Raw genomic sequence first — 16,458 nt, 5'->3', positions numbered from 1 at the left:
AAATCTGTTGAACAAACCTAGGACATTATTGTCACATGTGGGTGCTCGGGGGGGTCCCAGTCTCTGTCAGACACAGTCTCTGTCCTCACAGATCTCACAGTGTCCACATGGGGCCTAGGGGTTGCAGAATAGAACAGCCAGCCCTGTGTTCTCACCTTGACCACCCCTTCCATTGGCCTGGAGAGAGACAGGATGACCCCTCCACAGCCATACTCACACTCATACGCACACATGCACGCATGCACACACGCGCGCACACACACACACATGCACTTTCCCTATAGAGCAGGAAGAGAAGCCGAGTGGAGTGAGGCCCACTAGAAAAGTGGGGGGCTGCTTGCCCTTGGTGGGTCCCCGGTGTCCTCAAATAGACCCCAGGTCAGTGCATAGGATGCAAGGAGAGGTTGTTAGTGCAAAATCACTTCCTCTGCCAGGCCCAGGTCCTGCCCCGCAGCCCAGAGTAAAAACGCCCGGCTCACCTGATAGTCTTTTAAAGGCCTCCTCTTCCAGAGATTGTTTATCTCTATCTGGACTTAGGTTATTTCGGGGAAATAGAGCCCCAAACCTGCATCCATCTCTTCCTGCTGCCGTAGCCCAGGCTGTCCAAGACCAATCCCATGCCTGTTCATAACCCTCACGGGAAGGAATCATGGTGCTTTGTTTCTTTGACACAAAGGGACTTTGGAAACGTGTCCTGTGAAGGGCCATGTCCACACACACACACACCCATGTACACGTACACATGGCATATAGTATGTGAGTAGGGCTGGCCTGCAGCCTCTCTCCTTCACCAGCACCACCGTCCATCCCCAGCCCAGGAGGTGCTCACAGCGGAAGCACCCCCTCCTTCCTCTCCCAGCCCCTACCATCCAACAAGGGGACCTCAAGTGGAAGAAGCTGCTTTCTGGTGGTCTGAATTGGTTACCTCCCATCTCTGGGGCTCACGGACCCCACTTGTAAGCTGGATGGTAAGTCCTGCCTCCAGGCTTGATCCAAAGGGAGTGACACAGCACGTACATGAGTGCCTGCCTGTTTTCTTCACAGCCGGGCACTGCTGGAGCCAGGCCCTACTGCCCTGCACCAGCTCCTGCTGTGCTCTCTGCACCCAGAACCATGCCACACCCGCGTCTCCAGGGGCTCTGTGCCTGCAGCCTCTGCTGCAGCCTCAGCCTGGGCCGGTGGGGACTGGGGGCAGGGGTGGCCCCCAGACCTGAGTCTCAGACCCCACCTAACTGCTGCCCATGATGCCCCCACCTTCCCCCAGGATGACTCAGATGGCAGCATCGAGTGTGTGAACGAGGAGAAGAGGCTCCACAAGAAAGTCTGCAACGTCAGCTACCCTTTCTTCCGGGCCAAGGCCAAGGTGGCGGCTGGGGCGCGGTGTGGGGGGCCCGGGCGGGTCAGGCTGGGGCCGTGTGCCCGGGGCGGGTCAGGAAGGCACGGGGGAGCAAGAGAAGTAGAGGCGAACAGAGGGGCAGACTGGGGAGGGACGGAGAGGCCTGAGGGTGGCTTTCAAATTAAGGTTGTTTTATTCTCCAGTGAAATGACATTTGAATGACCTAATTACCCAGCCACCCCCAGGGCTGACAACACACCCCCTGACAGCGTGGGCCTTCACCTCAGGGAATCCTGCCACTCCCGCCCCCCACTTCCCCACCTCCTCTTGGCCAGTTAGCCCTCTGTACTGGATCCTAGCATGTTTTTACTTTTTAAAAAAATTTTTGGCCTCACCTCGAGTCATGTGGGATCTTAGTTCCCTAACCGGGGATTGAACCCACGGCCTCTGCATTGGAAGCGTGGAGCCTCAACTGCTGAACCACCAGGGACGTCCCCCTCACATGTTTTTAAAATGTCCAGCCTCTGTCTCCGCAGCTCTGCCTGGGGAGAGATGGGGAGGAAAATGAATGTTTTTTGAGCAGGTACCATGTGCTTAAAAGTACATGTGAGAAGAGTGTAGAGTTGGGAAAAGCAACTTCCTGGGAAACGGAGGTAGACTCCAGACTGTGGGAGCATTTTCCCATCCCCTGGGCAGCAGGCAGCCACTGAAGTTTCCAGAGTAAAGGAACACCTAACTGAGGCCACGCTGCTTGTAAAGTGAAAATCAGACAGAGGGGAGCCTGAGGCAAGGCTAGCTGGAGAGCCCAGTGTGTTCTCAGCAGCAGAGTCTGCAAGGCTGGGGGATGGGGAGGGGGATTAGGGCTCCTTATAAAAGAACTTCTCTGGGCTATGCAGGTCAAGATTATAGTGTTTGAGGTGAGGCACTGACACACTCAGGAGCTCTTGGGTGAAGACCCAGGGGGAGCAGCACCCAGCCCAAGCTTCCCCATCCCACCCGTGGCCACTTAGGGAGAAAGGTCCCTGCCACTAAGGTCTCCTTGAGAAAACCAATGAGAGTCAGGCCTAGGAAGAGCACCAGGGTTCTGTGCAAAGCCCAGTATAACCACCAGGCAGGCCAGAAGGTAACAAGAGGCTCACAGGGCACCGTCAGGGGACCTAGGCCCTACTCCTGGGGGAAGGCTGAAGGCAGCACGGGGACCGGGGCCATCGGAGCGGTGGGAAGGCCTCTGGACAAGGAGACAGATGTGTGACTAGCCTGCTGAGTAGCCTGGGACAGACTCCACGCTTCTCCACCTGTTCACACGCAAGAATAGGGCGTGCATGTGGGCGGTCTTACCACTCACTTCTGGCCGCACCTCCCATGGTGCATGGTGCTGGCCATCTCCCCTTCCTGCCATCAACTCACCCACTCAAAATTTCTGCAGGAAGAGTCTGAAGTTGGACTTGCTGCCTTTTAGTGGCCGGTAGTTAAAAACAAAAAGGGAGGTGGCAAAGGGCTGGCTCCACAGCCAAGAAGCCCCATCTCAGGAGCTGTTGACCTTGGCTGCGTCCCCTCCACAGCCCCCAAGCGCAGCTCACATTACTCCAGCACTTGGTCCTCCCTCCCGCAGTCCATTCCCTGCCAGCAGGGTCCACTGAGAGGGCAGGGGCTGGGAGGGTGGGCCAGGGCTGCTGCAGGCAAGCAGTTCCCAGCCATACCAGCTCTAGCGACTCTTTCTTTGCAGGTGGCTTTCCGTCTGGATTTCGAGTTCAGCAAATCCATCTTCCTGCACCACCTGGAGATCCAGCTCACAGCGGGCAGGTCAGGGCTGGCCCACTCCTTTTCCCTCCCCACTTGCAACTCCCAGACCCTGTTCTGCCACTAGGAACTGCCTCTCCCCACACCGAATCCCCCATTCCTCACTGCCCCAGCCTGGGAGGGCCCCAGGTTAGTCCCCAAGTGCTGGCGAGCGTGCTGCACTGCCACTGTTCTTCAGCTTGGATAGAAATAATAATACCCTTACCTTTATATAACAGTTACTTAAAAGCCTACAGTTGTGAAGCACTGGGCACATATTATCTCATTCAGTCTTTACAGCAGCCTCTTAAGACAAGCAAAGCAGGATTTATTCCCATCCCACCTCCCAGGTAAGAAAAAGCTCAGAGAGGTTGAGTGAATTTCCCATCAACACACAGCATGTAAATAGCACAACTCGAAGCTAAACACTAGATTTCCTACTCCTCCCATCCAAGCACTAACCAGGCTCAACCCTGCTTAGCTTCTGAGAAGGGACAGATGGGGTGCATGCAGGGTGGTGTGGACACCCTGCACAGATTTCCTCCTCTTTATCCAGTGCTCTTTCTGCCCTGGCCCCTTCTCTCCCCTTGGAAAGTTCCCGTTTTTAAAGACCTTCTCTTAATTCCTTGTGGATCTGTCTGTCTGTCTGTCTCGCAGGCTTCCCTGAGGCAGTTTGCATGAGGTTGACACCATGAATCACCCATGTCAGTAATAAACACACAAAGGCAGGAAGGGATTCTAGCTTTATAAGGCTTTATAAACCCTCCTGAGAACTTCTCCACACTGGAAATAAATCCAGCAGCACCAACATTCGAGCACACACACAAGTCAGCAGTCACGAAGTGCTGGTGATCCACACACCAGCGTGTGCTGCGTGTAGTTAGCCAATCTGTGCACTTGGGTGGAATGCTCACCTGCCATGAGGTGAAGATGTGTTGATATCTTGAGGCCTCCCTCTAAGAAAAGAGCCCCTTCTCACAAGTAATGAACACCCTTGCCTGCAGTGTTCTTGGCAGTGTGGCTGCTGGTGGGCGCTTGTGAGTGGGGGTGTGTGTGTGTCAGACTCTCTTTTCTAACTAAGCACCTCTCTGGGGTAAAGCTTCCAAAGGAAATCCAGCTTCACGTACCTAATGAGCAGAAATTGTATCTCTTTATGTCTAAAATGATCGGCCCCGGTGGTTGGTGGTGCTCAGAAATAAAGGGAAGCATGTTTGACAAAGCTCTAATGCCTCCCTGGTCTTCTCAAGGCAGCACACAGACCCTCAGCCACCCCATGGGAGCTGCCCGACCTGTACCTCAGAAAGGTCAATTCAAGAGTCAGTAAATGCTCTCAGCTCAGTTCAGTCACTCAGTCGTGTACGACTCTTTGCAACCCCATGAATCGCAGCACACCAGGCCTCCCTGTCCATCACCAGCTCCTGGAGCCCACCCAAACCCATGTCCATTGAGTCGGTGATGCCATCCAACCATCTCATCCTTTGTCATCCCCTTCTCCTCCTGCCCTCAGTCTTTCCCATCATCAGGGTCTTTTCCAATGAGTCAGCTCTTCGCATCAGGTGGCCAAAGGATTGGAGTTTGAGCTTCAACATCAGTCCTTCCAATGAACACCCAAGACTGATCTCCTTTAGGATGGACTAGTTGGATCTCCTTGTAGTCCAAGGGACTCTCAAGAGTCTTGAATTAATTCCTCATGCTCCTCTCCTCCCCTGGGCAGAGCCTTACTCTACAAGCATAATCCCCACCCCTGGGGCCCCCAGCACAGGACTTGCCCGGTTGACAGATGAGAGGGGGCACAGGCTGCTGTGAGCAGGCTGGCATGGTCCTCCCAGCCTCCAGCCCAGATGTGCTGTGCCCAGAGAGAAGGCAGGGAAAGCTGAGGTCCAGGTCCCCCGCCTCCCCGGCTTTTTCCCTCCTGGGAGACGGCACCCTGCCCCCAGCTGGCCTCTCTGGAGCCGCAGCCCTAGACTAGCCGGGAGGCTCCTTCTCAGCCTGGCTTGGATCCCTCCAGCCGTCCTGAGGCAGTCGGGGTGTGGGGGCTGAGTGGAGGGAGGGCTGCCCCTTCATGACCACAGGTGCGGCTGGCTCTCCTTGCAGTGACAGCGATGAGGAGGAGAGCACCAAGGAAGACAACACGGCCCTTCTGCGCTTCCACCTCAAGTACGAGGCTGACGTCCTCTTCACCAGGTGGGCCGGGGCCCCGGGGCACCTGTGCTGAGGTACTCAGAGATGCAGCCAAGTGTTATCCCTAAGAGTGCAGCACCCCGTCCATGAAGGGGAGGCGGTATCCACTAGAGGAGGAGGAGGCACAGACCTGGTCCCCAGGGAGCTCGCTGCAGGGGACACCCTGAAGGCTGGGGCCATAGGCAGTGTCCACCCAGGAGAGGCTGCAAGTGGGGACCTGCTCTGCAGAGAAGTCAAAACAGTAACAGAACTTGCTAAAAAGTCCATCTGCATTTCATTACCACCTCGCACTGGCAATTCCAAACAGCATCAGTGAGAAAATGCTCCTCCCCCAGGACAGACTGCTCCCACCACCCACTCCCTCAGTCTACTCCTGGCCTCCAGTCTGCCCCCGACCCCACCTCCCAGAGATCCCAGGTAGGTGGAGAAGCCAGGAAGTAACAGCAAACAGAAAGCTCTGGGCCTCGTTCAGCCAACACCAGAGGCTGGAATGGTGCACAGTGGGCAAGCTGGTGGTCGAAAGAGGCCATGCCCCTGGGCAGGAGGCAAGGACTGGGATGGCAGAGAACTGGCCCTTCTGATTCATGCCCATCCCACACACCAGCAGACATTGCTAATTGATCTCAGTGCTTATTCCTGCTGAGCCTCAGAAGCCTTCCCAACACAGCCCTCCCAATGGACACAAGAGGAAACCTGTTTGCTGTGGTCTGGGGGAGATGGGAACATGCCCACACCTTCTTTCATTCGTTTATCCATCTGGCCAACACAGACTGAGCTCACGGCATCCCTGTCCTCCGTCCCTGCAGGAGCAGCAGCCTGAGCCACTACGAGGTCAAGTCCAACAGCTCCCTGGAGAGATACCATGGCACTGGGCCTCCCTTCCACTGCGTTTTCAAGGTTAGGCTGGAGGGCAGCCAGGCAGACAGCGAAAGACGGGAGCTGAGAGCCCCCATTTGGGAGGGAAGCAATCTGAAATCATTGCCAGTGCCTAGATTTCAGCCTCAACCCTGCCACCCCTTCACTGTGTGACTTTAGGCAAGTCCCTCCCCATCTCTGAGCCTCTCAGTCCTCATCTGGAAAAGTACAGGGCTGGACTGGGAGGATGTGTCAGTGAAGATTAGGTGTATCTGCTTATAATTTTTTAAATATGAAAAAACAGTGTTATATATAATGCCCTGGGGTTTATTCTCTCCCATAAAAAAGAAGTCCAGAGTTGACAACTTTACAAAGTCCTCTGGGACTGAGTCTCCTTGTATCCGTTCCACCATCCTCAACATGTGATTATCAACCTCTCAACTTCACCTCATAGTCCAAGGTGGCTGCAGCTCCAGTCATCACATCCTCATTCCAGGAAGAAGGAAGGGGAGAAGAGTGTGCAAGACCCCTCCCTGAGGAACCGCTTTGGCACTGCCTCACACCTCCAATTACCTCTCATAGTCCAGAACAGTGTGATTCAGCTATATGGGAGGCTAGGAAATGTGCCTTTTTGCCTTGGTTTCTGTCACTAAGGAAGAAGGGAGAAGGAAAATTAGGAGGCATTCAAGAGTCTCTGCCCCATGATCTCCCCAGCCCTGAATTGTTAGGCAGGAGTCAGGAGCAGGCAAACAGCTAGAAACACACAGATGCCTCGATGGCTCGTCCAAGAGAGGTTTAATAATCTGCCCGAGGCCACACAGCTCAACTGTGGCAGCAGCCCTGGATTACGTGTTCAGCCTTTCTGATTACAAAACCCTGCTTGTAATCACTGTGGCTCTGACATTGAATGGGATGATGAGATAGTTGGATGGCATCACTGACTCAATGGACATGAGTTTGAGTAAATTCCAGAAATTGGTGATGGACAGGGAGGCCTGGCATGCTACATACAGTCCACGGTGTCACAAAAAGTCAGACACAACGAGCAACTGAACTGAACTGAACTGAACTGAACTGGCGCTGAATGCATCACAGCTAGAATGTGCACCGATGCACACTATTTACATCCCGTATCAGGATTAATCATTACATCCGTTAATGATTCTCTCTCATAATAAAGGAGTTACTGTCACCATCTCCACCCAGACCTCTGTCCAGGGTGACACCCAGCACCATAGCCAAACGAGGCTGAAAAGGGGAAGTAACCCTTGCTCCCAGCCTCACGGCCCCCAGTGGCGGTCCTCAGCCTCCAGGAGCCCGTCCCTTTCAGCTTTCGTGAGGTTTCCTTCCTGCAGCCCCCAGTCAATCTCTGGAAGAGTTTTAGAGCATCCACAGTGAAAGGGCCAGGGAGCTTGAAGGAACTTGTTTCTCAGGCCTGGCTGGGGTTGGGGGCTCACCCCCGTGGACCTTGTCCCCCACCACCCAACTGCTGCTGGATGTACTGACACCTCCCCATCTCGGGCCACAGATCCAAAACTTGGGCTTGTTTCCCATCCACGGGGTGACGATGAAGATCACCATTCCCATAGCCACCAGGGGTGGCAACCGGCTACTGCTGCTGAGGGACTTCCTCACTGACCAGGTACCCACGCCCCGGGGGCCGGTGTGGGGAGGGGACAAGCAGACCGCTAGGTGTGCCCTAAGTCCCCAGACCCCAGCTCCTTCTCCTGGGCCCAGGGCCAGCTGGGCCTTCCCTGGGCAGAGGGGAGAGAGGACTGTTGGGGCTGCTGAGTCTGCCAGGGCTGGTGTGAGGCTGGCTGCCTGTTTCCTCGTGCAGGTGAACACATCCTGTAACATCTGGGGGAACAGCACGGAGTACCGGCGTGCCCCAACGGAGGAGGACTTGAGTCGGGCCCTGCAGCTGGTGAGCGTCCCCATGCCGGGAGCCCCGGGATGAGAGGGCCTGCCTGAGCTCCTCCTCCAATAGTTTGTCCACAGGAGTTTATGGAGCCTCTCTATGTCCCAGCCTCAAACCAAGAGGAAACAGAAAAGATACTTCGTATCCTTAGTGCTCACATCTCACTGGAGACACGGGGTTGAGTGTAAAGAAGCCAGGGATGGAGGCTGGGAGACGTGTTGAGTGAGGGGCAGAGGAGCGCACAAGCTTGAGTAAGAGGAGCAGGGGGGCTTCCCTAGTCGTCCAGTGGCTAAGACTCTGCATTCCAAATGCAGGGGGCCCAGATTCGATCCCTGAGCAGGGAACTAGATCGCACATGCCACAGCTGAAAAGATCCTCCATGCTGCAACACCCCATGTGCCGTAACTCAGACCCAGTGCAACCAAATTAAAAAAAAAAAGTGGAACAGAGATCATGGACTTGCCCCTGTGCCTAAAAGGGCTAGTAGGGTATGGACAAGCAGAGGGATGAGGAGGGAGCCAAGATGGGACAGCATAACAGGGGCCAGACCCCACGGGGCTTGTATTGGAAACACTGATCATATCAGCTGGGGCCTCCCTGTCCGCAGAGATAGAAGGCTGTGCTCAGTAGCTCAGTTGTGTCCGACTCTTTGTGACCCCATGAACTGTAGCCCGCCAAGCTCCTCTGTCCACAGAATTTTCCAGACAAGGATACTAGAGCGGGTTGTCATTTCCTTCTGTAAGGGATCTTCCTGACCCAGGGATCAAACCCTCGACTCTTGCAGCTTGTACACTGGCAGGCGGATTCTTAACCTTCAGTGCCGTCTGGGAAGCCTGGAACGGAAGCCAATGTCAACGCCCAGGGTCCTCCCAGGACACCTGCTAGGGTCCAGGTTTCTGTTCCCAGGGCCAACTCTGCCCCGCACACCAATTTCTGAGCATGCTTTCATGATGCCTTACCCAAATAAAAATCTTCGCTGTTTTCATTTGATTTCCCCAAACAAAGCGTCTTTGGAGTGTAGTGCACTGTACCGAAGACAGACGTGGGTGGGCTGAGGTGGCTGCAAGGGAGCCACACAAATGAGTGGCTAATAAGTCCTAATAAGTCCTAATTATTTGATGATTTGTTTGGGTTTTCTATTAGGATAGTGTCATCTGCAAGTAATAATAGTTTTAGTTTTACCATTCAATCCTTTTAAATTGTTTTTCTTATTCCTCTGGCTAGGAGCTCCAGGGCAATGCTAAACAGAAATGATGACCATCTTGTCTTGATTCTGCTTTTAAAGGAATTATTTTTAGTTTTTCATTGTGAAATGTAATACTTGATGTAGTTTGTTTTTTTTTTTTAATAAGCACCCTTATTCAGATTCAGGAAGTTCCCTGGTAGTTTTTTATCACAAACAGAAGTTGGATTTCATAAAATGTTTAAAGTTAAAGCATCTTAAAGTTTAAGCATAAGTGCTTAAAGTTACTGCATCTGTGAAAGTAATGTATCACTTTCCCTTTAATGTGTTTGTAGGGGGATGACATTTATAGGCTCTCTAATGCTGACCTAAAGTTCCGTTCCTGGAATACATCCAGCAATGCACAACTTCAAATGGAGCGTCGGATATATTAACACTACCCTTACCTCGTCCTCCAGCCAGCCTCGGCAGCCCCAGCCCCTGTGTCCTCTACCCCTTACCTCCTTCCTTGTCCCCTGTCCCCGTCCTCCTTCCCCAGGAGCAAAACCCCCCTTGGTCAAGATGGGCAGCTGAGCCATCTCTCTGGGGGCCAAGGCCCTGCTCACCCAGAGACCCTTCTCTTTCAGAATCACAGCAACTCTGATGTAGTCTCCATCAACTGCAACGTGAGGCTGGCCCCCAACCAGGAAATCAATTTCCATCTTCTGGGGAACCTGTGGTTGAGGTCCTTAAAAGCAGTAAGTAGAGCTCCAGAGCCAGGCTGGAGGAGATGGGGGCTAGGGAGTCTCTCCAGGGGAGGGGCCAGCTCCTGACAAGGCCTCTGATTACACAGCTCAAGTACAAGCTGATGAGAATCACGGTCCACGCCGCCTTGCAGAGGCAGTTCCACAGCCCATTCATCTTCCGCGAGGAGGATCCCAGCCGCCAGGTGAGCACTCGGAACCCTGCAGACCTGGGCTCATGCCATGCCAGCTTGGGGAAGGGTCATCCCTTCGCTTAAAGTTTCCCTACTCCCCCTGCAAGAGAGAGATGGACAGGCCTGCCTCAGTCAGTACAACATCAGTGAAGAAGGGAAATAGAGACAGACAGGCCGTTGGGACTAAAGTAGGAAGAGGGGACCAGAAATAGGCATTCCTCACCCTATACCTGGGGGATGGGGAGCACCGAGCTCTGTACCTCCACAGCTCCCCGGAGGCAGAGGAAGGAGGGACACCCGCGTGTTTGACACTAGAGGAAGCAGAAGCGCTGTCCAGGCTGCCTGCCTCCTGCCTCGGGGCAGCAAGACTGGGTCTTAGCAAACTGGTAGCCTAGAATGGCCAGCCAGTCCTCCCCTCCTCATCCATCCACACCTCAGATCTAATAAATGAAGGCGGTTGCAAACTGAAATTGTGAAGACCAAGGGATGGGAGCAGTCTCTGTATTGGGACTCTTTTTTAATTGAGTTAAGCCAGATTGTTATAGATCAGACTGGCTTGAATCAGGGTCCGGGAAAGGAGCGAAGATCCAGGCGGCGCTCCTGGGAAAATGAGAGATTGGGTCTTGAAATGAAGGTGGGTGCTCTGGAAGGAGCTGCGTGTTTCAGGCGTGGGACTCTGCTGCCCTCCACTGGCCACATCCCTGAACTGTGGTCTGGGCTCCAGGTGAGCCCAGTGAACCCCCAGCCCCATCCCAGGAGATGCCGGAGAGGAAAATACGCCAGGTCAGGAAGCCAGACCTTACCCAGTCACCGTCGATCCCAAACAGTGGCGGTGTGGCAGGCCGAGAGGGAGCAGGCACAGAAGCCCAGGAGCAGCACTCAGGGAAACACTCCGGGAGCAGTTTTGCTTGCTCCTCCAGCGTTTCGTCAGGTCCTCCTGCTGTTTCTCAGCCCCCACCGCAGATAAATGAGGCCAACAAACTGTGGGCGCAGTCTGAGCGTGAGCGCAGGTCAGAGCAGGGCATGTCCAGGAAGGCATTCTGGAGACAGCGCACTTGATCTGAATCTCGGGAGACATGCGGGAATTTCCCAGGCGATCAAGTGAGAAGCGTGGTGCAGACACCACACACGTGACGACCTCACTCTCCACACCAGTTCATTCGTCATTTACTAGTTTGTGATTTCTCCTTCCACTCCCACCCCTCACCCCCCGAAACCCCTCTTATACTCTCTGGATGCCTCACTTCTCTTAGAAACCCAGTCACCCCACACTTAAGCCCTTGGTGGCTTGGCTCTGTGCAAGGTGCCAGCCTTCGAGGATGGAAAAAGCTAGACGGGACCTGCTGTCGGTGGAGCCCTGACTACACGCCATGTTCTCTGATCACCCCTCATGGCTCTGAGGGACGTCCCCACGGCCGCTTTCCAGATATGGAAACGGAGGCTGTATAAGGCAGGGCAGAAGGGGAGCAGGCTTCCCTGTTGAACAGACAGTGGCCAAGCCGGGCTCTGCTGCCATGCTGGCGAGGGGCGAGGGGTGCATTCGTTCAGGCTTTCAGCGAGGTGACTGAGCCCCTGCTCTGGGCAGGCCCTGTTCCACACACTGAGGATAGAGCAGCAAGCAAAACAGACAAGCCCCTGCTCTCCCTGGAGCTGACCCCTCTGGACTGGGGCGGGGGAAGAGGCAGTGAACATAAGTTCAATGCCAGCGGTGATAAGCTCTGCCCAGAAAAACGCAGACGCACAGCGGTGCTGAGGAGGAGGTGCTGTTCTGTGCAGTAAGCCCGGGGGAGCCACTGCCGTAAAGGGACAGAGACCGGCAGGAGCACAGTGGTGTCTCGTGGCGGAGCCCTGCCAGCAAAGGAGCAGAGGTGAGAGCCCCAGCAGCAGGCGCAGTGCTGGGCGTGCTGGCGGCCAGGTGGCGGAGTCGAGGGCAAGGGGCAGAGCAGGAGATGAGGCTGCAGAGATTAAAAGGCCCAGAGGGCGCAGGGCCTTGCAGGCCAGGAGGAGGACTCTAATTTTCTCTTTGAGTGAGATGGGAAACCTGGGGAACCCCGCAGAGCAGACATCCCCTGCCTCTGGCTGCCAGGAACAGGCTGAGGGATGGGATCAGGAGTTTGTGTGAGGACCTGCTAAAGGCCCAGGTGGGCCGCGTGGACCGACGGATGTGAGTCAGGAGCGCAGTGGAAGGTCTTCCCTGCTGGCCTGTAGTTAAGAACCCAAGCTCCTAATGCACGGGGCCCATGTTTGACCCCTGATCGGGGAACTAAGATCCCATAGGCTGTGTGGTGGTGGTGGTTTAGTCGCTAAGTCACATCCGACTCTTGTGATCCCATGGGCTATAGCCTGTGTGGCGTGGCCTAAAAACAAAAGCAAACAAAAATAGTTTTAAAAAGAAGAGCTCCGTGGAGAGTCCAGGTAGAAGGTAGAAACGTGAACGCATCAGCTGGCATAAAGATGGGCACGGCCCCCCCAGAATCGTGTTAGGGCTCCCATGGCCCTGGGCACTTTTGCTTTCAGGGCTTTTCTCCAAAAACAGGAAAAAAAATTATTTTATGACTCAGTCTGTATAAAGACAAATAAAACCCAGGCAAGATTATAATCGTCTTTTGATTCTAACTTAAAAGGAAATTAGAACATTTCTGTGGGCCCCTAAAAGCACTGTGAGTTAGTCACTCAGTCGTGTCCAACTCTTTGTGACCCCATGGACTGAAGCTCGCCAGGCTCCTCTGTCCATGGAATTCTCCAGGCAGGAACTGAACCCAGGTCTCCTGCACTGCAGGCAGATTCTTTACTGTCTGAGCCTTCAGAAGCACTGTGGGCCCTTAGCACCGCGCCCACCGCACCCACTTCATAAGGCAGCTCTGAGGGAGAGTCACGGAGTGACTGGAGATAAAGAAGAGGTCCAAGGAGAGGGAGATGGGATGATCTGGAGATTGGAATTGACATATATATACTGCTGATCCTATGTATAAAATAGATAACTGACGAGAATCTCTGGTCTAGCACAAGAAGCTCTACTCAATGCTCTGTGCTGAAGGAAATCCAAAAAAGAGGGGATACATGTACACACAGAGCTGATTCACTCTGCTGTAGAGCAGAGACTAACACAAGACTGAAAGCAACTACACTCCAATAAAAATTAATTTAAAAAAGATGTCCAAGGACAGAGCCATGGGATACACCAACATTTAGGAAGCAGCAGCAATCAAAGCAAGAAACAGTAGCCCATGTAGGAGGAGGATCCGGCCAGAGAGAAGTGGCCCAAAGGCAAAAGCAGAACGTGTCTCAAAGAGAAGGTGGGATCGCCTGGTCACTTAAGTCAGGGGCCCACCACGCTGCGGCAGGGAGCTCTGAGGCAGCTCAGCAGGCTGCGTGCCGCCCACCCCTCCAGCGTCTTCCTGGGGAAGGGGACGCAGCTCTCCCACCAGCTGCCAGCTGTCTCCTGCCCTCCTGCCCTGCCCCAGGCTGCCGCCCGCCCGGGGCCCCAGGACAGTAGTGCTGTTGACATGGCCCCACCCCTCCCCTTGCAGATCACTTTTGAGATCTCCAAGCAAGAAGACTCGCAGATCCCCATCTGGATCATCGTGGGCAGCACCCTGGGGGGCCTCCTGCTGCTGGCCCTGCTGGTCCTGGCGCTCTGGAAGGTGAGGGCCCCGCAGCGGGGGTGGGGCAGCAACCTGGCTGTCCTGGCCTGGGGACCCAGCCTCTGAGCTGTGTGGCCAGTGCCCACGTCCTCCTCCCCGCCCAGCCTCCTCCCCATAACTCGCCGGCTCCTCAACACGGCAGGCAGATGGGCCACCAGAGGGCGCTCAACCTGTGGCTGCAGCCCTTTAGTGGGTCCCCTTCTGGGTCCCCAGTGAAAGCTAGCCTTCCTCTGATCAGAAAAAAAGTAATCACACACAAACACAGAATTTCTCCAATTTAATGTCAGGCTGTTAAGAAATCCCTTAGAAGCCTTTCTCTGTCCCTGAGCCCCGATCTCAACCTCCTCCTATTCGAGATAAGGTGAGAGGGGGCCCAGAGAGCACTAGTGACTCAGGCAGCGCCAAACAGCGCGACTACTTGCCTCTGGACACAGGCTCCGTCCGCTTGGTTCCCGCCTCCGTGTCACTAATGAAGAGGCCCCTTGTGCAGCCTGGCAGTTGGTGGGGGTACTCAGTGTGAGCAGCGGAGGCATTCAGGGAACGCTTCTGAGGAAAGCAGCCTCAGGAGGGTGAGTGGAGGGAGGGGAGACAGGCCTTGCCCACCTGCCCATCCCTGACATTTCTCCCTTTGCCTCCCCACAGCTCGGCTTCTTTAAAAGTGCCAAGCGCAGGAGGGAGCCCGGCCTGGACCCCACCCCCAAAGTGCTGGAGTGAGGCTCCTGAGGAGGCTGTGAGTGGATGGGGGCCGGCATGCGGGCCCAGGCAGTGTGTAGGCCCGGGGCCCACCGAGCTGGGGCGGAGAGGATGCCAGCTCACTTTGCACTTGACCTCATCTCCTGAAAGACTGAGTCTGCTCCCTCTGAAAGGAACTCGAGTCAGTTTTCAGAGGGACTGTCCTACTGGGAGCCGCAGCACCTCCAACACAGATCCCTAGGGACTTAAAGGGACACCCCCCCAAGGTACACCCCAAAGTCACCCCCAGGCTGTGCAGAGGCATCGCCACCCCCACCACTAAGGTGCTAGGAAGTCGTCATCACCCCATCCTCAGAAGAAACCCAGAGAGGAGACTCCAAATGCAAACACACTCTGCCTTCTCCGGACCTGTAGCTGCAGGGGAACCCGGTGGGACAGCGGGTCTGTATCCTGCACTGTCCCCCCATCCCTGCGCTGCCCACAGCTCCCGAGTCACCTCACCCCTTCCTAGCTGGAGATAGGCCCCTGGAGTGCCCCGTGAGTGAAGGCCCCAGTGGTGACAGCTGCTGGCCAGGATGAAGACAGACTCTGGGAGGCAGAGACTGTGATGAACAGGCAGCTGGGACCTAGGAGAACCGAGAGGGGGGTGCGGGTGGGCTCTTGCCCAGCCCCCACCTGCGTTCACCTGACTGACGCCCACACCCCCTCCCACGATGCTCACAGCAGCCCCGGGCCTGCAGCTGCCGCCCCTCCTGCTGCTTTTGTTGTTCCTGGGTGCCTGGCGGAAGCCTGTGGATGATGCAGGCCCCAGGGCTCCACGTTCTCACTTCACCTTCCCCACAGCCTGTCCGGATGCAATGGCTGCAGGCTGGGGGCAGGGGTGGGGGGCCCTCCCTGCATCACCCCCTCCCTATACACACACACACACACACACACACACACACACACACACACACACCCTCCCTGAATCACCCCCTCCCTATACACACACACACACACACACAGCCTCCCTGTATCACCCCCTCCCTCTACACACACACACACACACCCTCCCTGCATCACCCCCTCCCTCTACACACACACACACACACACCCTCCCTGTATCACCCCCTCCCTCTATACACACACACACACACACACACACCCTCCCTGAATCACCCCCTCCCTATACACACACACACACACACACAGCCTCCCTGTATCACCCCCTCCCTCTACACACACACACACACACAGCCTCCCTGTATCACCCCCTCCCTCTACACACACACACACACCCTCCCTGCATCACCCCCTCCCTATACACACACACTCCCTGCATCACCCCCTCCCTACACACACCCCCTCCGTGCATCACCCCCTCCCTCTACACACACACACACACCCCCCCTCCCTGCATCACCTCCTCCCTACACACACACACACACACACACACCCCACCACCAACCCCACCACCAACCCCACCTCCAATCCCTCCATTCTGCTCACCCATCACCCATGCCTGGGAGAAGGGCTGGACCAGCGCTGAGGGGTTCTCCATGGAACGTACTGGATAAAGCCGGTGCAGGGACCTTCGGAGCCTGTGCAACCTTGGTGGCAAATATCTGATCGGCCAGCCCCTGGGACAAGTGGACCCACCAATGATGGGGTCCCGAGGACAAGAGGCACGCCTGGTGCCCAGCCGAATAATTTATGCCTTGACCTGGTTTTGAGGTAGGAATGAAAGGGGATCCATCAAAGGCATCTGTCCCCTGACACACAGTACGACCTTTACTGTCGTAAATATTTTTAAGAAAATTTTAAAAATACAGTGTTTAAAAACAACCAAGAGGCTGCCATCCTTTTGTGGGCGGAACATATCCTAGTGAGTTGGGCTCTGACGACAGGAGGCGGATGAGGGGCTCCCTGTCAGGAAGGGGTGTGTCCACCTCTTGCTCCCTATAGCATCCCTGC

The 16,458-nt window shown here is 55.2% G+C and overlaps 1 protein-coding gene across 1 annotated transcript in view; it reads left to right on the top strand.

Annotated features, from left to right (window-relative positions):
• ITGA11 (integrin subunit alpha 11) overlaps positions 1–16,242 on the top strand; it is a 97,189-nt gene extending 80,947 nt beyond the window's left edge. The window contains exons 21-30 of the mRNA XM_052646862.1: positions 1,265–1,363; positions 3,063–3,139; positions 5,210–5,299; positions 6,103–6,193; positions 7,680–7,793; positions 7,989–8,075; positions 9,879–9,989; positions 10,085–10,180; positions 13,699–13,812; positions 14,455–16,242. Of these exons, the coding sequence (XP_052502822.1) occupies positions 1,265–1,363; positions 3,063–3,139; positions 5,210–5,299; positions 6,103–6,193; positions 7,680–7,793; positions 7,989–8,075; positions 9,879–9,989; positions 10,085–10,180; positions 13,699–13,812; positions 14,455–14,526 (951 nt within the window). The 3' untranslated portion in view covers positions 14,527–16,242. The remainder of the gene's footprint in view (positions 1–1,264; positions 1,364–3,062; positions 3,140–5,209; positions 5,300–6,102; positions 6,194–7,679; positions 7,794–7,988; positions 8,076–9,878; positions 9,990–10,084; positions 10,181–13,698; positions 13,813–14,454) is intronic.
• The last annotated feature ends 216 nt before the right edge of the window (positions 16,243–16,458 follow it).

This window comes from Budorcas taxicolor, chromosome 10, assembly GCF_023091745.1.
Source record: "Budorcas taxicolor isolate Tak-1 chromosome 10, Takin1.1, whole genome shotgun sequence".
NCBI classification, from domain to species: Eukaryota; Metazoa; Chordata; class Mammalia; order Artiodactyla; family Bovidae; genus Budorcas; species Budorcas taxicolor.
Note: the sequence above shows the minus strand (reverse complement) of the source record. Positions and strands in the feature narration are given on the sequence as shown.